This window comes from Salvelinus namaycush, chromosome 4 (genome assembly GCF_016432855.1).
Source record: "Salvelinus namaycush isolate Seneca chromosome 4, SaNama_1.0, whole genome shotgun sequence".
NCBI classification, from domain to species: domain Eukaryota; kingdom Metazoa; phylum Chordata; class Actinopteri; order Salmoniformes; family Salmonidae; genus Salvelinus; species Salvelinus namaycush.
The window spans coordinates 67,455,214-67,480,537 of NC_052310.1; the positions used below are offsets into that span (position 1 = coordinate 67,455,214).

At 43.8% G+C, this 25,324-nt stretch overlaps 1 protein-coding gene across 1 annotated transcript in view; it reads right to left on the bottom strand.

Annotated features, from left to right (window-relative positions):
- The window catches only part of LOC120045975 (brain-specific angiogenesis inhibitor 1-associated protein 2-like), a 132,839-nt gene that overhangs the window by 76,849 nt on the left and 30,666 nt on the right, over positions 1–25,324 (bottom strand). Inside the window, exons 3-4 of the mRNA XM_038990894.1 lie at positions 6,709–6,770; positions 2,504–2,575 (exon numbers count right to left, since the gene is read on the bottom strand). Of these exons, the coding sequence (XP_038846822.1) occupies positions 2,504–2,575; positions 6,709–6,770 (134 nt within the window). The remainder of the gene's footprint in view (positions 1–2,503; positions 2,576–6,708; positions 6,771–25,324) is intronic.

Below are 25,324 nucleotides of genomic sequence, written 5' to 3' on the forward strand. Positions count from 1 at the left end.
ACTGCCGTAAGTTCTGTAATTGTACAGGATAAGTAATATTGTAAAAATCTGTAAAATGATTTACAGTGAGTACACTTGGGATTAAACCTCAACTGGGATTTGAACTGGTATACCACCAAAGGAAAAGAAAAAGGTAAAGGGGGATACCTAGTCAGTTGTACAACTGAATGCGTTCATCTAAAATGTGTCTTCCGCATTTAACCCAAACCCTATGAATCAGAGAGGTGTGGAGGGCTGCCTTAAATCGACATCTACGTCATCGGCGCACGGGGAACAGTGGGTTAACTGCTTTGCTAAGGGGCAGAACAACAGATGTTTACTTTGTTAGCTCTGGGATTTGATCCAGCAACCTTTTGGTTACTGGCCCAATGCTCCTGCCAGGCCATTAAAAAGATTGGCCACAGATTTAATGGCAAGAATACATTTCTGCATTTTTGCTAAAAGTTGCCCAGAATCAAGTCCAATCTGACAACACGAACGAAACAATATTTACATGATTTTACTGTAATACTTATCCTGTAAAATTACAATAACTTACTAGCTAATGAGGTACAGTAAGAAATACAGTAAATATAATAATTTACAAGAGTGTACTGTAATCAGCATACAGCAGCATTCTGTCATTTTACAACAATAACACCTAAATTCAACTGTAAAAATACAATATAAATCGTTACTGTATTTTTTGTGCAACTCAGTAGCTGGTAACATAATGCCAAATTTCAGGTAATTTTTAACAGTGTCTGCCATAAGCCCATCTGAAGTATTGTATAAGTGTAACTGTAGAACCTGTCATTGGTTCTACCTGGAACCAGAGGGTTTTTCATGAGAGGGTTCTAAATGGATCTCAAACGGGTTTCCCTACAGGGACAAATTAAAGGGTTCTATGGGGCTCCCAAAAGGGTTCCCTCATAGGGACAAATGACAGAAACCTGGAACCAGTGGGTTCTTCATGAGATGGTTCTACAAAAAAATTGAAGGGTTCTACGTAGCACCCAAAAGGGTTCCCCCATAGGGACAAATTAAATAATTTCCACTGGTTCTAATCTTTCTATCATACCCACACACCCAGTGGCGTAGCAGGAAATTCAGGTCGTTAGCAACAGTGAGGTTATGAGTTAAAATTCCAAGTGAGGTTAACTCCTAAGTAATCAGAATAAAGAAGCGTACTGTCCCTTACCAGTAGCCGGGAAATATTTAACAGTGTAATGAAGAACCCTCTGGTTCCTGGTATAACTGTCCGCAATTATACAAATTGTTATACAAAGGGTTACGCAAAGAACCAATATCAAAAGGTTTCCCCTACAGGGACAAAATGAAAAAAAAGACATGTTTGTACTAACTAGCACTTTTTTTTGTGTATACAGTCATTGGCTACCCTAAACTAGTGTTCTACCAATTAAGTTATTTGTTTGGTCCCATTTCAAACCACCTGACCACCTTTTATTCACTGATTGATGCAATATAGCATAATGCAAGCGAATGGGTTGCCTGCCTGCCTTTCTGGAGGCCGCAAAACAATGTTTCCAATCTTTTATTTCTGTCTGATGGAAAAACCTAGCTGAGAGTGGCTAATTACTTTTGTCAATGCTGAATTAACAAAGCAGAGCAAGAGAAGGGCAGCATATGCCAGCATGCCAAAAACACCCTCAAATGAACTGATGAGGTAAATATGAATTTCAAATAGATGCTACAGTATTATTATATTAGTGACTCTGGTACAGATTTTATTTTGTGAGCATCCAGAAATGACACTTTCATTTAAAGGGATATTTCATTGGGATGACATTCATAGTAGGCCTTTATTTAAGATTCCCAATTCGACAGAGGTTGTCTGGGAAAGCTTTGAAAAAGAGGGAAAACTTCAAGAAACAAATCCAACACTTCAAATATCTCTAGAAATGTGTTTATCGCTTAAATAAAACTCAAACTTCTACATCTTTGTATTTTCCGAAAATGGGTAATAGCCAGTAATTCATGGAGCGGAAAGTAAGAGAATAAAGTAATTCATGTAACTTTATTGCAGAGTGGTTATGATTAAAACTTGTGGGAAATGCTCAGAAAGCTGTGGAGTTTGTCTCTAACTGATGATTTGATGAGAATGTGGATCCTATCCTGGTTTCTGCTGCTCCATAAGGAGGCCTAGCTAGCTGACTTAAAATACAATTAAAAGCACTAGTCTGCTTCAACTCTTTGTTAATGAGGCATTCCCTTCAGAATACACACACCACTGACACCAAAAGTATATAGAGGCATTATATAAATCTGAACTAAAATTAAATTAACTCTGCTGTAATGTCATGAGAACACAGTTAGTAACTACGAATAATTAGAAGGTCATAATAAGCAATATTTGTAAGGGCCATCAACCTATAACCCTTGCCATAAAGTGAAGGTGAGAACACACCTAAAGGTGTATTTAGAAGGTGCTAAACAACAAGGAGTTACTAAAGTGAATGAATGGGAGACAACAATGAATGACCTTTCCTAGGAGGATACTCACATTCAGGTAACGTGCATCCAGCTCCACCTTCTTCTCCAGCTCTGTCAGAAGCTCATTGTGGAACGACTTCAGCTAGAGGACAGAAAGGACTCCAAAGAGTTAATGATAACATAAGATACACCCACACATCTCATCACCAACACAGAGAGGAATAGAACCTGCCTCAGGTTGTTACGTTCTCAACTTCCAAACCAGACTTGTTTGTTTTTAAAAACATCTGACTAGTCTGGCTGGCTGTCAGCATGTGTTGTGGTGTCAACATGACTTGGAGAGACACGTTTGTATTGACATCAAAACTAACACACTCAAAGGATTATGGGAGGTTGTATAGCACCGGTATGTGAATTATGTCTAAATTCATGCCAATGTTGAGGTTATTTATGTGTGTGTGAACACGTGCCTGTGTACTCTCAGAAAAAGTGTTGTCCCCATATGAGAACTATTTGAAGAATGTCACGTTCCTGACCTGTTTTCTCTTGTTTTGTATTTATTTAGTATGGTCAGGGCGTGAGTTGGGTGGGTTGTCTATGTGTTGTTTTCTATGTTGGGGTTTTGTGCGTTCGGCCTGGTATGATTCTCAATCAGAGGCAGCTGTCAATCGTTGTCCCTGATTGAGAATCATACTTAGGCAGCCGGGGTTCACGTGTGTGTTTGTGGGTGTTTGTCTTTCGTGTTAGTATTCGTGCCACACGGGACTGTTTTCGGTTGGATTCTATTTGTTAATTTGTTTCATTGTAGTGTTCAGTTTATTTAATAATAAATTATGGACACTTTCCACTCTGCGTCTTGGTCCGATCCCTACACCTCCTCTTCAGACGAAGAGGAGGAAATCTGCCGTTACAAAGAACCCTTTTTGGTTCCAGGTAGAATCCTTTTGAGTTCCATGTACTGTAGAACCCTTTACACAGACGGTTCTACATGGAATCCAAAAGAGTTCTACATGGAACCAAAAAGGGTTCTACCTGGAACCAGACAGTGTTATCCTATGGGGACAGCCGAAGAACCATTTTGGAACCTTTTTTTCTAAGAGTGTGTATGTTGACAATTGACTTTCTTCAGACGAAGAGGAGGAAATCTGCCGTTACAGAAACACCCACCACCAAAGGACCAAGCAGAGTGGAAAAGGGCAGCGACAGCAGCAGCAGCAGCAGCAGCGCAAAAAGGAGAATTGGACATGGGAGGACGTTTTGGACGGCAAGGGTTGCTACACATGGGAGGAGATCCTGGATGGAAAGGATCGCCTCCCATGGGAACAGCTGGAGGCAGCTCGGAGAGCAGAGGCAACCGGAGAGAGGAACCGGCGGTATGAAGGTACGCGGCTAGCACGGAAGCCCGAGAGTCAGACCCAAAAATGTCTTGGGGGGGGGGGGGGGGGGAACACGCGGAGTGTGGCAAAGCCGGGTAGGAGACCTGAGCCAACTCCCCGTGCTTACCGTGGAGTGAGAGGGCGTCGTACTGGTCAGACACCGTGTTATGCGGTGGAGCGCACGGTGTCCCCAGTACGCGTGCTTAGCCCAGTGCGGGCTATTCCACCTCGCCGCACTGGTAGGGCTAGGTTGGGCATCGAGCCGGGTGTCATGAAGCCGGCCCAACGCATCTGGTCTCCAGTGCGTCTCCTCGGGCCGGCGTACATGGCACCAGCCTTACAAATGGTGTCCCCGGTTCGCCAGCATAGCCCAGTGCGGGCTATTCCACCTCGCCGCACTGGCAGGGCTACGGGGACCATTCAACCTGGTAAGGTTGGGCAGGCTCGGTGCTCAAGAGCGCGTGTCCTCCTTCACGGTCCGGTAATTCCGGTGCCACCTCCACGTACCAGTCCTCCGGTGGCAGCCCCCCGCACCAGGCTGTCTCTCCGTTTTCTCTCTCCAGTTGCTCCCACCTGTTCAGCGCTGTCAGAGCCTTCCTCCTCTCCAGCGCAGCCAGAGTCTGAACTGCCTGCCTGCCCAGCGCTGTCTGAGCTGCCTGCCTGCCCAGCGCTGTCAGAGCTGTCCGTCTGTCCCGAGCCGTCAGAACTGTCCGTCTGTCCCGAGCCGTCAGAGCTGCCCGTCTGTCCCGAGCCGTCAGAGCTGCCCGTCTGTCCCGAGCCATCAGAGCTGCCCGTCTGTCCCGAGCCGTCAGAGCTGCCCGTCTGTGTTGAGCAGCCAGAGCCGTCCGCCAGACAGGAGCAGCCAGAGCCGTCCGCCGGACAGGAGCAGCCAGAGCCGTCCGCCGGACAGGAGCAGCCAGAGCCGTCCGCCGGACAGGAGCAGCCAGTGCCGTCCGCCGGACAGGAGCAGCCAGTGCCGTCCGCCGGACAGGAGCAGCCAGTGCCGTCCGCCGGACAGGAGCAGCCAGTGCCGTCCGCCGGACAGGAGCAGCCAGTGCCGTCCGCCGGACAGGAGCAGCCAGTGCCGTCCGCCGGACAGGAGCAGCCAGTGCCGTCCGCCGGCCAGGAGCAGCCAGTGCCGTCAGCCGGCCAGGAGCAGCCAGTGCCGTCAGCCGGCCAGGATCCGCCAGAGCCAGCCAGCCAGGATCCGCAGAGCCAGCCAGCCAGGATCCGCCAGAGCCAGCCAGCCAGGATCCGCCGGAGCCGCCAGCCAGCCAGGATCCACCAGAGCCGCCCGCCAGCCAGGATCTGCCCCTCAGTCCGGTGCTGCCCCTCAGTCCGGTGCTGCCCCTCAGTCCGGTGCTGCCCTTTGGTATAGTGGGATTGACATGGAGGGTGGTTGTTAGGAGGCCACGGGGGCGAGTAAGGAGGCGGACAAAGACATTGTTAAGGTGGGGTGCACGTCCCGCGCCAGAGCCGCCACCGCGGACAGACGCCCACCCAGACCCTCCCCTAGAGTTTTAGGGGGTGCGCCCGGAGTTCGCACCTTGAGGGGGGGGTTATGTCACGTTCCTGACCTGTTTTCTCTTGTTTTGTATTTATTTAGTATGGTCAGGGCGTGAGTTGGGTGGGTTGTCTATGTGTTGTTTTCTATGTTGGGGTTTTGTGCGTTCGGCCTGGTATGATTCGCAATCAGAGGCAGCTGTCAATCGTTGTCCCTGATTGAGAATCATACTTAGGCAGCCGGGGTTCACGTGTGTGTTTGTGGGTGTTTGTCTTTCGTGTTAGTATTCGTGCCACACGGGACTGTTTTTGGTTGGATTCTATTTGTTAATTTGTTTCATTGTAGTGTTCAGTTTATTTTATAATAAATTATGGACACTTTCCACTCTGCGTCTTGGTCCGATCCCTACACCTCCTCTTCAGACGAAGAGGAGGAAATCTGCCGTTACAAAGAACCCTTTTTGGTTCCAGGTAGAATCCTTTTGAGTTCCATGTACTGTAGAACCCTTTACACAGACGGTTCTACATGGAATCCAAAAGAGTTCTACATGGAACCAAAAAGGGTTCTACCTGGAACCAGACAGTGTTATCCTATGGGGACAGCCGAAGAACCATTTTGGAACCTTTTTTTCTAAGAGTGTGTATGTTGACAATTGACTTTTGCGTCAATAGAGACAAATAACAGAGTTATCTCCAGTCCCAGACCAGGCGGTACTGAAAACAAACTACAAAACAATTGAATCAAACCTCTAAATGATGAAACATCCCAGATGAACACATGCTGAGGTGGTGTCTTCAGATGACAGAGGGACTCTAATTAATAAAAACAAGAAAGGCCCCTTCGCTCTGCTTTGGAGTACTGCTCTTTCTAAAGGGCCCTTAAAGTTACTGTGTCCCAAATGGTACCCTATTACTTATAAAGTACATTATTTTTTACCAGAGCTTATGAGCCCTAGTCAAAAGTAGTGCACTGCACAGGGAATAGGGTGCCATTCGAGACTGAAACTGTATCAAAGCCCTTTGGTCTCTTTTCTTCTCTTTTTGTCTTAGTAGTCTGAAGCAAAGTCTGAAGCAATAATATTTTCTTAACTTCTAGAAGTTGGCTGTGTGCTGTAAGAGCAGGAACAGGCGAGATGTAAGTGTGTATAAAAACAATAGTTAAGAGGCCAGTAGTCCATTGTTTGTGTGTGCGTAGTATAGCTCTGTTCCTTTGAATTCAAGCATTGCAGAGTATCTTCATATTTTCAGGCAATGGCTTTAAAACGAGGATTAGCAAAATACTTAGTTAGCTCCTGGTATAGATTGTGATTGGGTGATACTAGAGTTGAGATGCGAGAGCAATTGTAAGAGACAATAAGCTTTCATCATCCTGATCATTGTCCTGTGTTCTTCTCACCATATCTTCAAGCTGCATCTGGATCTGTCTGTGGACCTCAGCCATCTGAAAGAGTACGTCCCCTAAAGAGAGAACAGACGGGAAAGGAAAATGGGGAAAAGAGAGAGAGAGAAAGAAAGAGACAGAATGATATCAAATATTATGTGTGTCGTTGAAAGCTACATCAACGTGCAAAAACCAGACCATGCAGCCTCACAAAACACTTGGAAGACAGGTGGAGTGAGGGAGGGAGACGAGGGAGGAGAGGATGGGAATGAACAGGATGGAACATCAGTCAAGTCACGGAACTGAAAACACTGTAAACTTAAAAGAATAGAACACAAATACAAAAACAGAAACAGAGAATGTAAGAAAATCACGAGCTAAACAAGATATCTAAAGACACAACTCTGTCTGTAAAAATAAATGAAAGTATTCATGGTAATATTATCTCATTTTACTAGTACTGAGAACATACAGCACAAATACTCCATATATTCAGTACAAATTTGTCATGTTATAAGAAAAAAATCAAATGAAACTTCCACAAATTAATTAGTACTTCTTTATAGTAAGAGATAGTGCTTTGTATTAAATAAAACAACACAGAAATACTTCAAACAAAAAGCAGAACCAAGAGAAAAGTTTAAAATGAAAGAAACAGAAAGTAAAGGGTGATTCATGCAGCCAGGGAGATATAATGTGTGTCATTTTAAGATACCTACATGCTGCCTCTTCTGAATATGCAATGCATTGTAAAAAAGGAACAAAAAGATCTAGTTTGAGCAAAGAACGAATAGAAGGGTAAAGAACTGGAGAGACAGTGACAGATCAAACTACCCCAGAGAAACGAGACAAGACAGGTTTCCAAATAGGTTCCCCAGATAAAAGAATGAGACACATGAAAGGGTTCCACACACAAACGGTGATTGTGTTCACTCAAATATTGACTTAGCAGACATTCAAAGGGAGACGACTTATTTGAATCTATTCATTATCCATATATAAGTCAAAGAACTCTAATTTCCAATCTCACCACACCCTCTCTATTTCTATGTAACACACTGCCCTACCCTGACATCAATTGATGTATGATATGTGGTCAGTGGCTTTCTGAATTCAGTAACTTCAGTAACAAGTTAGAAAGGAGAAGAAGAGGTGAGGGTAGAGAGTAAAACTAAGGGAACATGACGATCCTTCCCATGTGGAACTAAAGAAGTAAGGAGAACATTCTAAGAGAACATTCTAGAGGGGGCTTTCCATAGAATTAGGAATTAGAATACTAATTAATTTAATAGGATCTCTATGGGGCTTTCTTTTATGACATCACAGCATAGAGAGGCTTATCAGGAAGTGCTGAGGTCATCAAGCTACGACTCTAAACGAGAAGGGGATTTAGGAGTAGTGAAGGTTTGGAAAGCAGTAAGGTCCCTTCTAACAAGGTTTGGACCGGATTCAACATTTTAAAATCCACAAAAACAGCATGTTATGCAAAACTGTTACAGTGCACACAACATATGAGCTTATTGGCTTAGAGATTATATTGTTAGCTGCACAGTGCACACACTTAAAAAATCTTAAACTCTTACACCCGCTGGTGGCATTTTCTAAACAACACATAATATTGTGTACAACCCTGATAAAGCACATTTAGGTTTCAAAAATACAAGTCCTACTAACACATGCTTAGTACTGTTAGAAAGGTAAGAACTGTGGATTCTGATGTTGTCTAGGTGTGACTACAATGATGTGACTACTACAAATCTCTTCCTAGTAATTGTTACGGCTCTCGTTGGTGGTAGGAAGAGTGGATCAAAGCGCAACTTGGAAAGTGTTCATGATTCTTTTATTTCAAAAAACACTCAAACAAAATAAGAAACGTGAAAACGAAAGCGCACAGTTCTGTCATGCAGAAACACTAAACAGAAAACAAGATCCCACAACAGAAGGTGGGAAAAAGGGCTGCCTAAGTATGATCCCCAATCAGAGACAACGATAGACCTCTGATAGGGAACCATACCCGTCCAACAAAGTAATATACAAACTAGAATGCCCACCCCAAATCACACCCTGACCTAACCAAATAGAGAAATAAAAAGGCTCTCTAAGGTCAGGGCGTGACAGTAAGAGAATTGAAAGTCTAGGTTTGAAATAAAATGTCAGCCATTACTGTTCACAAAGGATTTAAAAAAAGAAAGGAAAAAAGTATAATCTTAATTTATGGAGGCGCTCTAAACATGCACAACTCCCCATAGGAACCCCGCCATTTCAAAAGTACAGGGGTGCTCCATCAGGTGTTTGCACTTTTGGTGACTTGACCAACATTGCATACCAGTGGCGGTCAGTGCTGTTTAAGATGAGGGAGGACAATTTTTTTTAATGAGCATGGCCTTATTTCTGTTACAGCATATTGGATGACTCTCATTCATATTCCATTCACCTAGTTCAATGTAACAGAAAAAAAGTTGGAGAACTCCACAAGTCTGGTTCATCCTTGGGAGCAATTTCCAAATGCCTGAAGGTACCAAGTTCATCTGTACAAACAATAGTAAGCAAGTATAAACACCATGGGACCACGCAACCGTCATACCGCTCAGGAAGGAGACGCGTTCTGTCTCCTAGAGATGAACGTACTTTGGTGTGAAAAGTGCAAATCAATCCCAGAACAACAGCAAAGGACCTTGTGAAGATGCTGGAGGAAACAGGTACAAAAGTATCTATATCCACAGTAAAACGAGTCCTATTTCGACATAACCTGAAAGGCCGCTCAGCAAGGAAGAAGCCACTGCTCCAAAACCGCCATAAAAAAGCCAGACTACGGTTTGCAACTGCACATGGGGACAAAGTTCATACTTTTTGGAGAAATGTCCTCTGGTCTGATGAAACAAAAATAGAACTGTTTGGCCATAATGACCATTATTATTTTTGGAGGAAAAAGGGGGATGCTTGCAAGCCGAAGAACACCATCGTAACTGTGAAGCACGGGGGTGGCAGCATCATGTTGTGGGGGTACTTTGCTGCAGGAGGGACTGGTGCACGTCACAAAATAGATGGCATCATGAAGAGGAAAATTATGTGGATATATTGAAGCATCACCTCAAACATCAGTCAGGAAGTGAAAGTGTGGTCGCAAATGGGTCTTCCAAATGGACAATGACCCCAAGCATACTTCCAACGTTGTGGCAAAACGGCTTAAGGACAACAAAGTCAAGGTATTGGAGTGACCATCACAAAGCCCTGACCTCAATCCTATAGAAAATGTGTGGGCAGAACTGAAAAAGTGTGTACGAGCAAGGAGGCCAACAAACCTGACTCAGTTACACCAGCTCTGTCAGGAGGAATGGGCCAAAATTCACCCAACTTATTGTGGGAAGCTTGTGGAAGGCTACCAGAAACGTTTTACCCAAGTTATTAAACAATTTAAAGGCAATGCTACCAAATACTAATTGAGGGTATGTAAACTTCTGACCCACTGGGAATGTGATGAAAGAAACTAAATAAATCATTCTCTCTACTATTATTCTGACATTTCACATTCTTAAAATAAAGTGGTGATCCTAACTGACATATGACAGGGAATTTTTACTAGGATTAAATGTCAGGAATTGTGAAAAACTGAGTTAAAATGTACTTGGCTAAGGTGTATGTAAACTTCCGACTTCAACTGTACTTCTTGTGTCTGAGCCGTTGAATTGCGACTCCACTTTATCTCTGTACTGACATTTTGCCCGTTTGATTGCCTTACAGAGGGAATAACTACACTGTTTGTATTCAACAATATTCCCAGTCACCTTCCCATTGTTAAATTATTTGCGGTGGTTTGCGCTTTCAGTTTTGCACGAATGCTGACATTAATCCACGGTTTTTGGTTTGGGTAGGTTTGAATATTCACAGTTGGAACAACATCCCCTATACACTTCCTGATGAACTCAGTCACCCTGTCCGTGTATACGTCAATATGTGAAATAAACTAATATACTAATGTGTGAAAAGTGTAGCCAGTATAAGAACATTACAGAGTAGTTATTCCATTGACTGAAGCTGGACACATTAGGACTAGGGAGGCAGGTAAATATGTTGGTGTCAGCATCCAATCTCTGTCTGGTTTTGGATGGCTTCCATAGCACTCTTCATCTCATAAATCGATGAAGAGCCCCTGGCCTTGCTATCAAGGGGATATGACAATGTATCTCAATATGCCTCTACTGCATCTACACTTATGATCGCAATCGGTGAGCAACATAGCGACACATTTTTCCATATTGGACATGCACGTACGCACACACACACGCACACGCACTCCCATCCCTGTATATTCCACCACTCCCCCCACCGTCTCTCTAGTCTGTGAAGGGGTTCTCAAACTTTTGGGGTCTGGTGACCCCTTTTGTGATAGCAAATTCATCAGGGACCCCCTCGTAATCAGAACGCAACTCGAGTGAGAGAAAAATAGCATACAATGAGTTTTAACATGACTTCAGCAGTGCATGGCTGGACGAACCAATACTCGGGCCCTGGGAATGAACATTTAAAAGCCCGCCTCTTGGCATCGGAGAAAAATGTTTACATTTCTTGCAAGCCATCTGATGCACATTCAAATGTCATAAATCAGCACTGCAGAGCTCTCCCTGTCCTATACCGTGCCTTGCTTGTGTTACTGTTGATGATATCTGTAAATGTGCATGTACACCCTGGCCCATCTACTGTTGCTAGCCCAAATTCTAACTGTGCTCTGATATCTGCTTCACTGATTTCTGCTCTCGTAAAAGCCTGGGTTTTCTGGACGTTAACACAAGAAGCTTATTACCTAAAATGGATCAATTGAAAGTGTGGGTTCACAGCTCCAATCCAGATGTGTTGGTCATTACTGAGACGTGGTTAAGGAAGAGTGTTTTGAATACTGATGATAACCTTTCTAGTTATAACCTTTTTCGGCAAGACAGATCTTCCGAAGGTGGGGGAGTGGCAATCTTTACCAAGGATCACCTTCAGTGCTCGTTTGTCTCCTTCAAGTCTTGACAGCGGCCTGTACCCTACCTGCCCTAAACTCTCTCCTGGCACCTTACACTAAGTCTGAATTTGTCCTGATAGGTGACCTAAACTGGGACAAGCTTAAACCGCCTGACCAAGCCCTAAAGCAATGGGACTCCCTAAATCTTTCTTAGATTATTACCAATCCCACAAAGTATGACTCCAAACACCCAGAAAAGGCTACTCTCCGTGATGTTATCCTCACAAATAATCCTGATAGGTATCAGTCTGGTGTTTTCTGTATTGACCTTTATTTAACTAGGCAAGTCAGTTAAGAACAAATTCTTATTTTCAATGACAGCCTAGGAACAGTGGGTTAGCTGCCTTGTTCAGTGGCAGAACGACAGATTTTTACCTTGTCAGCTCGGGGAATCAATCTAGCAACCTTTCGGTTACTAGTCCAAATGCTCTAACCACTAGGCTACCTGCCGCCCGTAGCGATCACTGTTTCACAGCCTGTGTTCATAATGGCTGCTCAGTGAAACGACCTGTCCTGATTTGTCATAGACGCTTGCTAAAAAATGTTAATGAGCAAGCCTTCCTTCATGAACTGGCCTCTGTAAAATGGTATAAAATCAGCTTGATCCCTTCTGTCGAAGACACTTGGACCTTCTTTTTTTAAATATTTTCAGTGGTATTGTTAACAAACACGCCCTATAAAGAAAATTTGAATTAAAAACAGGTTCAGCCCCTTGTTCGACCTTGATCTTGCAGAGTTACTCCAACTCAAGAATTGCATTTGGTGAAAGGCTTGGCACACGCATACTCAGGCTGACTGGCTCTCATTCAGGAAAATGAGAAATAAGTGCACTCAGGCTATCCGGAAGGCCAAAATTAGTTACTTTAAGGAGTAGGTCTCTCTCTGTGGGTCTAAACCCAAGAAGTTCTGCAAAACGGTTAAAGACCTGGAGAATAAACCCTCCTCCTCACAGCTGCCCATGTCCCTTAATATTGATGATGTGGTTGTTACTGACAAGAAGCACATGGCCGAGCTCTTTAATCACCACTTCATTAAGTCAGGATTCCTATTTGACTCAGCCTTGCCTCCTTGCCCGTTCAACATTTCCTCATCTCCCACCCTTTCTAATGTGACTATCCCTGATGCTTCTCCCTCTTTTTCCCCTACCCTGCTACAAGGTTTCTCCCTGCAGGCAGTCACTGAGTCCGAGGTGCTAAAGGAGCCCCTGAAACTTGACCCCAAAAAAACATCTGGGTCAGATGGTTTAGACCCTTTCTTCTTTAAGGTTGCTGCCCTTATCATCGTCAAGCCTATCTCCAACCTTTTTAACCTGTCTCTCCTTTCTGGGGAGGTTCCCATTGCTTGGAAGGCAGCCACGGTTTCTCCTTTATTTAAAGGGGGAGATCAAGCTGATCCTAAATGTTATAGGTCTATTTCTATTTTGCTCTGTTTATCAAAAGTGTTGGAAAAACGTGTCTTTGGCCTGGTTTGCTAACTACCTCTCTCAAAGAGGCAGTGTATAAAGCCAGAAAATCTGCTGTTTCAGCCACTGCCTGTCACCAAGGGAATACCCCAAGGCTTGATCCTAGGCTCCACGCTCTTCTCAATTTACATCAACAACATAGATCAGGCAGTAGGAAGCTCTCTCATCCATTTATATGCAGATGATACAGTCTTATACTCAGCTGGGCCCTCCCCAGATTTTGTGTTAAATGCTCTACAACAAAGCTTTCTAAGTGTCCAACAAGCTTTCTCTACCCTTAACCTTGTTCTGAACACCTCCAAAACAAAGGTCATGTGGTTTGGTAAGAAGAATTACCCTTTCCCCACCAGTGTAATTATTACCTGTGAGGGTTTAGAGCTTGAGGTAGTCACCTCATACAAATACTTGGGAGTATAGCTAGACGGTGCACTGTCCTTCTCTCAGTACATATCAAAGCTGCAGGCTAAAGTTAAATCTAGACGTGGTTTCCTCTATCGTAATCACTCCTCTTTCACCCCAGCTGCCAAACTAACCCTGATTCAGATGACCATCCTACCCATGCTAGATTACGGAGACATAATTTATATGTAGGCAGGAAAGGGTGCTCGAGCGGCTAGATGTTCTTTACCATTCGGCCATCAGATTTGCCACCAATGCTTCTTATAGAACACATCACTGCACTCTACACTCCTCTGTAAACTGGTCATCTCTGTATACCCGTCATAAGACCCACTGGTTGATGCTTATTTATAAAAACCCTCTTTTGCCTCACTCCCCCCTATCTGAGATATCTACTGCAGCCCTCATCCTCCACATACAACACCTGTTCTGCCAGTCACATTCTGTTAAAGGTTCCCAAAGCACACACATCCCTGGGTCGCTCCTCTTTCAGTTCGCTGCAGCTAGCGACTGGAACGAGCTGCAACACACACTCAAACTGAACAGTTTTATCTCAATCTCTTCATTCAACGACTCAATCATGGACACTTACCGACAGTTGTGGCTGCTTTGTGTGATGTATTGTTGTCTCTACCTTCCTGCCCTTTGTGCTGTTGTCTGTGGCCAATAATATTTGTACCATGTTTTGTGCTGCTACCATGTTGTATTGCTACCATGTTGTTGTCATGTTGTGTTGTTACCATGCTGTGTTGTCATGTGTTGCTCCCTTGCTATGTTGTTGTCTTAGGTCTCTCTTTATGTAGTGTTGTCTCTCTTGTCATGATGTGTGTTTTGTCCTATATTTAAGATTTCTTTATTTTTAATCCCAGCCTCCGTCCCTGCAGGAGGCCTTTTGCCTTTTGGTAGGCCGTCATTGTAAATAAGTATTTGTTCTTAACTGGCTTGCCTAGTTAAATAAAGGTTAAATAAAAAATGAGGTACTTTTTTGTTGCCATGACGCAAGAGATTTTGTTGTTGTTGCAGCTTGAAAACGAATATCCTGCAACACCACACATTTTGCCATGAGACAAAGAGAAAACTTTGTAGTTTTAAATAAAATACAAATTGGGGGGAAGACAAGAAGTATTGAGTTGAAAAATGTATAATTGGTGGAATACTATGGATACCCATATGCCTCCCAGACCCATGTTGCCCAGGATTAAGAGAAGTGGAACTTGGTCCGAAAAAACATTTGATTTCATTGTTACATTCTGTCATAAAGAGCACATGTTCAAATTCATAAAAACATGTTTCCCTATCTCAAGAGGTTAAATAAATAAATAAAAATACTATTTAGTAAGTGCCTATTAAGTGCCAAATAAAGTAACATTCTTCTTGAATCAGCCATAAATCCCCATATGACAGGGGGAATTGAATCTTGTTGTGTACAACAGGGAGTGGCAATTGAAGTATCACAAAAAGAAAGTTGAAATATTTCTAGCCTGCCTATCTATGGGTAACAAGGTTGACTTGTTATGCTTGACCTGCTCAGTTTTTCTCCACAAAACACCAGAAAATGGCCCAGAATAGTAGAACCAGCTCACCTGTTTTTGACTATTAGATGTTCAATGTTTCTTCATCGTTTTTTAAAAAGTGGTTTGACTTTAAAATCACTAACACTAGATAAATAAGAATCTTCAGAAATGACTTTGTCAAAGCAACAAAATAACTAGGGCTTTACAATGACAGCAAAACATCATCTGTTGTTGTTAGAAATATTCATATAAAAATGAAATGTAGAATTGTATTTATTTACACGCACTGTTTATAGGTCTGGCTCCATGCCAAGGTGGACTGTGCAGTCCCAGTGCTGATCCATCACACGGAGAGACCTCTAAGAGGACATCAGAGGATAACAATGGTGGTGAGGGAGTGAAACAGCATCCTTCCTCTACCCACTACCTTCCTTCCTCTACCCACCACCTACCTTCCTTCCTTCCTTCCTTCCTTCCTTCCTTCCTTCCTTCCTTCCTTCCTTCCTTCCTTCCTTCCTTCCTTCCTTCCTTCCTTCCTTCCTTCCTTCCACCACCCTACAACTCCCTCTATCCATCAACCATCTTCCTTTTCCTTCCTTTTCTCCCTGCATCCATCCATCCCCATCCACCCTCCACTTCTTCACTCAATCGTGCGAATACCACAGGCCATTAACTACACTTGTGGGCAGTAAGAAAATGAAGGTGAGGGATGGAGGATATAGTAGCTCCATGCTTTGAGTAGCGTGACTACAGCATCTGAAGATTACTGAGCCTTATGGAGACTCCTGCTGATGTAGACCAAACAGACCACAGTGTGTGTGTGTGTGTGTGTGTGTGTGTGTGTGTGTGTGTGTGTGTGTGTGTGTGTGTGTGTGTGTGTGTGTGTGTGTGTGTGTGTGTGTGTGTGTGTGTGTGTGTGTGTGTGTGTGTGTGCGCGCGCATGCATGCGGGTGAAGGTGTGTGTGTGCATGTGGACGTGTTTAACTATACTTGTGGGGACCAGAAGTTCCCACAAGAATAGTAAACAAACAAAAATGTGACCAACTGGGGTCATTTTGTTAGTCCCCACAAGGGCAAATGGTATTTCTTGGGAGTTTAGACAAGGGAAAGGGGATAAGGGTTAAGGTTAGAAATAGTGTTAAGGTTAGATTTAGGGTTAGGGCTAGGAGCTGCGGTTAGTTTTAGGGTTGGGTTTGGAGATATGGTTAGGTTTATGGTTTCGGGTTAAGGTAAAGGTTAGGGTTAGGATCAGGGAAAATAGGATTTCAAATGGGACTAAATTATGTGTCCCCACAAGGTTAGGCATACAAGACTATGTGTGCATGTGTGTGTTTCCTTCTCTCTCTGATCTAACTCCATCCTGCCAGCTGAAATATCTGCCTCTTTTCTCTCTCCTGTCCCTGCAGGCCTGTCTAAGCCTCTTACAGATAATCAGCACAGATCACAACATCTGAGGCTTAGAGAGACTATTGTTGTCTGGTCGTAGTGGAGCCCTATCAATTAAAGAATACACAATTAATGCCCCTCAGCTAGTTTGTCTTGTTCACACTGGGTCCACTGGTCTTGGGGTAAATTCTTAGGCTACAAGATTCAAGGATAACCTAAGAATCGAATCGACTGCAAGGGACAAGACAGACAGATGGCACCCAATTCCCTGTATAGAGAACTACTTTTGAGCATGGTTGCGCTGGTGCAATTGTGCACTGTATAGGGATTAGGGTGCCATTTTGGACAGTCTGTCTTGTCCACTGAGGGTGCCCTGCGGTCGATTTGATTCTTAAGCGTCCCCCATCAAGAGCCTGGTTGTCACACAATCATTGTTTTTTCCATTTTCCTCTTTCAACAAATGTAATTGGCTCATGGGTGTTGAGGATTGGTCTGTCATTCACTTTGTTACTTGCTCTCAGAGTCTGGTGATGTGTTAAAAGGAAATTATTATGAATTGGATGAAGTAATGTGTTTTTGTATTTTAATACACCTAGATAACTATCTTCTACATAATGTGTGAATGACGTAGACCATCTCTGGAGAAAAGGACAGACAGTTCTCGGCTCAGGAGTCAGTGTCTTGAAAAACTAGACAGGTAAAATAAATATTTTTTGTCGGTTAACGCTGTGTAAACTTTGATCCCTGCATCAAACAGAATAAACCAGTTTGTGAGCAGTAGAGAAAGAGCGGGAGAGAAAGACCATAGCATCAGCTTCAATGCCCCTGAATGGTCTAAAACCACTGTCTGTCTGGCACAGTAGCATCAGTTACAGTCTCACTGTGTTCCTCTCTTCAGCAGGATGTGTGTGTGTGTGTGTGTGTGTGTGTGTGTGTGTGTGTGTGTGTGTGTGTGTGTGTGTGTGTGTGTGTGTGTGTGTGATGTGCTACTGTCTGTGATGCTGTGCTGAGCTGACCCTGCCTGCAGGTAGAGTGTTCTAGCCCGGGGAGGGAGGGAGAGAAGCGGCCCCATTATCCAATGTGACTACCCTGAGGGCAACATTCCCGAGCCATCCAGGCTTCCTTTATTACCCCAGCAGCATATCTATTTCTCTCTGGCTGTTGGGAGGAAGCGCCATATTCCAAGGCACTTCATGAGACACAACACCCATTAATGAACTACTGAAGGAGAGGTGTAGTGACTGTGAGCGTTTCTACTGGGGTGGTATAATGTGATCAAACACAAAACAGAGTCAGCTAATCCACAGCAAGCTGCAGCTGGAAGACATGGAACAGTATACAATATAGCATGATGCTTCTAGGAGGTTGTCTTTACTCAAAGTAAGGTTGATTAAATGCCTGTGTTTTGTGCTCATCTGCTGTGGTTCTTCATCTACAGTAACTGTTCTTTACATGTCCTGAATACATCAGTGACTTTAGCTGTTGTTTTTCAGGGAGGAGACATGAAGGGAGGAGACACACACACACACACACACACACACACACACACACACACACACACACACACACACACACACACACACACACACACACACACACACACACACACACACACACACACACACACACACACACACACACACACACACACACACACACACACACACCATTATTAGCTAAACAAAAAGTTCTGACCCTGTTTACAAAACCAGAGTGTATAGAACCAGATACCATCTCCTTCACTCACTGGACCTCTACACTACGTTAAAGTAATTTTCCAGCACACTTACAGAAATCCAGCAGCTCACATCTTAAATAGGCCAGGACTCAATACCGTTGCTCTGTCCTTGATCACACTGCCTTAAAAACATGAATCATTTTAGCAAAATATTCAGCTGGACACATTAAGGTTATGGTGACATATGCATTGTCCTTGCTGGGGACGTCGATGAGAACCTAACCAAGTCAAGGCAGAGCTTTGGTTGATCCCTGTCCACACCAGCAAGTGTAGTTACATGTAACGTGGTGTGACTAGACACACTTGACGTCTTTAGTATACAACACCAGCTCAGACAGTATCGAAAAGAAAAATGAACCACTTAAACATGAATTACGTACACATAGATCGTACAAACGAACAAGTTCTACATGATCATTACTGATAGATGGGGCAGAAAATGGAGATTGATTATTCCAGACCACAGACATGAGGGAAGGAAAGAGGCAGGGAGGGAAGGAGGCAGGCAGGAAGCCAGGGAGGGAGGGAGGGAGGGTGTGACAGAGACTGATGACTTTGGCCTATTCAGCAATACACAGTCAGATAGAGCAACTAGCCAATATCTATTTTCTACCCTCTGATCTATAATCTCTGACCTCTACAGGGTCTCAGAGAGACTAATCTCCGAATCTACAACATGTTATAGGTTGTTGGTTGCTTAGTTACCTCTTCTTTCATAGCTACACCCTGGAGTCCCATAGGGCGGTGCACAATTGCCCCAGCGTCGTCCGGGTTAGGGTTTGGCCGGGGTAGGCCGTCATTGTAAAATAAGAATTTGTCCTTAACTGACTTGCCTAGTTAAATAAAAGGTTAAATAAAATGTTTAAAAAATCTATAACTTTTTTTCCTAGACTGGATGCATAGCCTAAAACTAGAGCCTAGCATTTTCCCTAGACAGGACACATAGCCTACAACTAGAGCCTAGCATTTTCCCTAGACAGGACGCATAGCCTACAACTAGAGCCTAGTGTTTTTCCTAGACAGGACGCATAGCCTACAACTAGAGCCTAGTGTTTTCCCTAGACAGGACGCATAGCCTACAACTAGAGCCTAGCATTTTCCCTAGACAGGACGCATAGCCTACAACTAGAGCCTAGCGTTTTCCCTAGACAGGACGCATAGCCTACAACTAGAGCCTAGCGTTTTCCCTAGACAGGTGGCATAGCCTACAACTAGAGCCTAGCATTTTCTCTAGACAGGACGCATAGCCTACAACTAGAGCCTAGCATTTTCCCTAGACAGGACGCATAGCCTACAACTAGAGCCTAGCATTTTCCCTAGACATGACGCATAGCCTACAACTAGAGCCTAGCATTTTCCCTAGACAGGACGCATAGCCTACAACTAGAGCCTAGCATTTTCCCTAGACAGGACGCATAGCCTACAACTAGAGCCTAGCATTTTCCCTAGACAGGACGCATAGCCTACAACTAGAGCCTAGCATTTTCCCTAGACAGGACGCATAGCCTACAACTAGAGCCTAGCATTTTCCCTAGACAGGACGCATAGCCTACAACTAGAGCCTAGCATTTTCCCTAGACAGGACGCATAGCCTACAACTAGAGCCTAGCATTTTCCCTAGACAGGACGCATAGCCTACAACTAGAGCCTAGCATTTTCCCTAGACAGGACGCCTAGCCTACAACTAGAGCCTAGCATTTTCCCTAGACAGGACGCATAGCCTACAACTAGAGCCTAGCATTTTCCCTAGACAGGACGCATAGCCTACAACTAGAGCCTAGCATTTTCCCTAGACAGGACGCATAGCCTAAAACTAGAGCCTAGCATTTTCCCTAGACAGGACGCATAGCCTAAAACTAGAGCCTAGCATTTTCCCTAGACAGGACGCATAGCCTACAACTAGAGCCTAGCATTTTCCCTAGACAGGACGCATAGCCTACAACTAGAGCCTAGCGTTTTCCCTAGACAGGACGCATAGCCTACAACTAGAGCCTAGCATTTTCCCTAGACATGACGCATAGCCTACAACTAGAGCCTAGCATTTTCCCTAGACAGGACGCATAGCCTACAACTAGAGCCTAGCATTTTCCCTAGACAGGACGCATAGCCTACAACTAGAGCCTAGCATTTTCCCTAGACAGGACGCATAGCCTAAAACTAGAGCCTAGTGTTTTCCCTAGACAGGACAGACGCATAGCCTAAAACTAGAGCCTAGTGTTTTCCCTAGACAGGACGCATAGCCTAAAACTAGAGCCTAGTGCTTTTCCTAGACAGGACGGATAGCCTACAACTAGAGCCTAGTGTTTTCCCTAGACAGGACGCATAGCCTACAACTAGAGCCTAGTGTTTTTCCTAGACAGGACGGATAGCCTAAAACTAGAGCCAAGCGTTTTCCCTAGACAGGACAGACACATAGCCTAAAACTAGAGCCTAGTGTTTTCCCTAGACAGGACAGACACATAGCCTAAAACTAGAGCCGAGCGTTTTTCCTAGACAGGACAGACGCATAGCCTAAAACTAGAGCCTAGTGTTTTCCCTAGACAGGACAGACGCATAGCCTAAAACTAGAGCCTAGTGTTTTCCCTAGACAGGACAGACGCATAGCCTAAAACTAGAGCCTAGTGTTTTCCCTAGACAGGACAGACACATAGCCTAAAACTAGAGCCTAGTGTTTTCCCTAGACAGGACAGACGCATAGCCTAAAACTAGAGCCTAGTGTTTTCCCTAGACAGGACAGACGCATAGCCTAAAACTAGAGCCTAGTGTTTTCCCTAGACAGGACAGACGCATAGCCTAAAACTAGAGCCGAGTGTTTTCCTTAGACAGGACAGACGCATAGCCTAAAACTAGAGCCTAGTGTTTTCCCTAGACAGGACAGACGCATAGCCTAAAACTAGAGCCTAGTGTTTTCCCTAGACAGGACAGACGCATAGCCTAAAACTAGAGCCTAGTGTTTTCCCTAGACAGGACAGACACATAGCCTAAAACTAGAGCCTAGTGTTTTCCCTAGACAGGACAGACACATAGCCTAAAACTAGAGCCTAGTGTTTTCCCTAGACAGGACAGACACATAGCCTAAAACTAGAGCCTAGTGTTTTCCCTAGACAGGACAGACGCATAGCCTAAAACTAGAGCCTAGTGTTTTCCCTAGACAGGACAGATACATAGCCTAAAACTAGAGCCGAGTGTTTTTCCTAGCAGTAGTGACTGAACACACAGTATGCCTAGCATATCCTCAAGGCTGATTGTACCATGCTCAGGTGTGAATAGATAAACACAGTAAGTTTATGTATCATTCATAATAGAGGTCACACACACACAGCTGTAACGTTTTTATTTACTTTTCAACTCTTTTGCACACCAGTATTTCTACTTGCACATCATCATCTGCACATCTATCACTCCAGTGTTAATTTGCTAAATTGTAATTACTTCGCTACTATGGCCTATTTATTGCCTTACCTTCTCACGCCATTTGCACACACTGTATATAGACTTTTTTTTCTATTGTGTTATTGACTGTACGTTTGTTTATTCCATGTGTAACTCTGTGTTGTTGTTTGTGTCGCACTGCTTTGCTTTATCTTGGCCAGGTCGCAGTTGTAAATGAGAACTTGTTCTCAACTGGCCTACCTGGTTAAATGAAGGTGAAATAAAAAAAATAAAAATAAAATAAAAAGGGAAGTGATGGAGTCCAGGTGAGTCTGATGACGCGCAGGTGCGCGTAATGATGGTGACAGGAGTGCGCCATAATGAGCAGCCAAGTGACCTAGAGGCCGGAGAGGGAGCACACGTGACAACAGCTGTGTTCCACAGTTGCTGTTTCTGGTCCCACAGACTTCCCAATAGGTGGAACTGAGAACCAGTGTATGACTGAGAGGAGGAAAAGAGTCTAAAATGTCTGGATCTTTGTGATAGTGAGGTGACTGTTAGCGTGTGTGTGTGTGTGAGTGAGTGCCAGGGGTATAGTACCACAGAGCCCTGTGTGCTCTGTTCCTGTGTTCTACTCTATTATCATGCCCATTAAGTCACTATTTGGCGGACTGACAGACTCCCCGTACCAAGGACGGGAGGCACACCAGGACATATCTGATAGAGTCGAGCTGTTCATATTAAGATCCAACCACTTACTGGAGCACTGGAACAATCACTGAACAAATCGGCAATGCTTATGGATTTCACACATACTAGTGGTGAAGCACGGCGGAGCTGCGAATCAGCCCTTCATCTTTCTCATGTCTATCTCATTCTCTTTCTCTCCCTGCTTCCTTCCCTCCCTCTCTTTCTCTCTCTTATTGTCTCTCTTCTTTTGCTCAACAAAAAAGAAGATAAAGTATTGTTCAGCTGATGGACAACATGAGGAGAAGGATGAGAGAAGAGCTTTGTTTCACAGACTGAACGCAGATAGGAGAGAGTTTTGAGAACAATAGTGTTGTTAGTGAGTCAAATTAGATCAAAAGAGAAAGAAATATATAATTATCTGAAGCCAGTAATAGTGAGTCTCAAAGCTCTCTCTCTCTCTCTCTCTCTCTCTCTCTCTCTCTCTCTCTCTCTCTCTCTCTCTCTCTCTCTCTCTCTCTCTCTCTCTAATTCCTCTCTCTCTCTCTCTCCAATTCCTCTCTCCAATTCCTCTCTCCAATTCCTCCCTCTAATTCCTCCCTCACTCATCCCCTCCTTTCTCTCTCTCTCTCCCTCCCACTATCCCTCTCCAGGGTGATTTGAGGACAAGGACACACCAGGGAACAGACAGAGACAGAGGCTTTATCCCTGGCTTTATGCCTCATTGGATGCGTCCCAAATGGCACCCTATTCACTACATAGTGTAATACTTTACACCAGAGCCCTATGGGCCCTTGTCAAAAGTAGTACACTATAAAGGGAAAAGGATGCCATTTGGTACACAACCTTAATGCGACAGAGCCATGGACATAGCCCAATGAATTTCAGCTCTATCAGAAATACAATACAAAAAAATTCTCAGGCATAATATTTTGTTATCTACTGATCAGAATGTATTCCTAAATTAGAGAGGAACTCCTTTGAAACTTCCATCTTAGAGAGGAGACGTCTCCTGCAGGCGAAATGTGTGGGAGTACAGTGCAGAGTGTGGGGGGAGTTGGAAGAACATTTATAGAAGACGAGGGGTTTGTGATGATGGTGGCAAGAGGAAGGAAAAAATAAGAAGATTCCGTTTGAAAGAGTGTTCTCGCAGGAGCTGCAGTTTCCTCATACATACTGCAGTGTGAGCGCCGGAAAATAATTAAAAACATTGAATAATGAAGTAAGCTTTATGCAACACCTTTTTGAGTGCGAACCCATTACGCCTCTTTGTGAATTTTGCAGAATTCAGACAGAGTAGAGCTAAGGGGAGAAACTCAGAGACCGGGTCACCAAGGCGTCAGCCATACTTCTCAAAGACAGAAAGTCAAATTAGCTAAAAATATAATTAAAATACCACTATCTGAAGCTAGTAATAGTGAGTCGTGAGTCCCAAAGAGCTGCGGTTGTATGTGTGTGTGTATGTGTGACAGGCCACCCTATTGTCTCCCTTCATGCTTTTCACAGCTCTCTAATAAAGCCCGAACTACGGCTGCTTTTCCAAATGGCACCCTATTCTCTATGTAGTGCCCTACTTTTGACCAGAACCGTATCGGTCCGTGTCAAAGGTAGAGCACCAAATAGGGAATAGAGTGCCGTTTGGGACGCACCCTATGTGCTGCTGCTATTAATTCCATGGAGGAGCAGACAGAGGATAATAAAAGAGCTCTTTCACCGTCCTCAATATAACAAGGTACACACACACACACACACACACACACACACACACACACACACACACACACACACACACACACAAGGCACACACACAAACCACCTCTAAGTGATAGCATCAAATGCAGTATGCCCACTCCTGCACTGCAAGGCATCTACATCATCTGCACCTACTGTGGCTGTCTAGACACTGGACCATTCCTTCCATGAAGAGAAAGGGAAAAGGGAAGCCTCCTTGTGTTGGTTAATTCTAGATCATACAATATGCATATTATTATTACTTTTGGATAGAAAACACTCTCAAGTTTCTAAAACTGTTTGAATTATATCTGTGAGTAAAACAGAACTCATTTTGCAGCAAACTTCCATATAGGAAGTGAAAAATCTGAAAACGAGGCTCTGTTTCAGGGCCTGCCTATTCAATTGCCTTATATTTATCGATATGCATGCACTTCATACGCCTTCCACTAGATGTCAACAGGCAGTGGAAGGTGGAATGGGGTGTCTAGCTTGATCTGAGGTCGAACAAGAGCTTTTGGAGTGACAGGTCAGCCATTTTGTCAGTTTTCCAAGGCGCGCGAAGGAGCTCCACATTGTCTTCTGAAAAGCGGTCGGTATACACGGCGAATATCTCCGGCTCTGATTTTATTTGATACATTTGATAATAACATCATAAAGTAGGTTTTTTCAACCGAGTTTTATCAGTTTATTCAACGTTTATTGGGACTTTTGGAGTTTTCCGTTCTTTGCGCCAAGAGAGGATGGGAATGTTAGTAACCTTGGCTAGCATTGTGGCGCGAATTCGACAGAAGAAATGGACATTCTAAAACCAAACAACGATTTATTCTGGACCAAGGACTCCTTGTACAACATTCTGATGGAAGCTCAGCAAAAGTAAGAAAAAATGTATGATGTTATTTCGTATTTCTGTGTAAAATATTGACTCCTATTCTCCGCCGTGTTGGTGAGTGCTGTCTCACAATAACGCAAGCTGTATGTTATGGTAAAGTTATTTTAAAAAATCTAACACAGCGGTTGCATTAAGAACCAGTTTATCTTTCATTTGCCATACCACAAGTATTTTTATGTAAAGTTTATGATGAGTTCTTTGGTTAGATTAGGTGAGTGTCCAAAATATCTCCGGACATTCTGGGAAAATGTTGCTACATATTCACAATGTATAACCACGATTGCAGCGCTAAATATGCACATTTTCGAACAAAACATAAGTGTATTGTATAACATGGTGTTATAAGACTGTCATCTGATGAAGTTGTCCAAAGGTTAGTGATTAATTTTATATCTTTTGCTGGTTTTTGCGAAAGCTACCTTTGCGGTGAATAAATGCGTTTGTG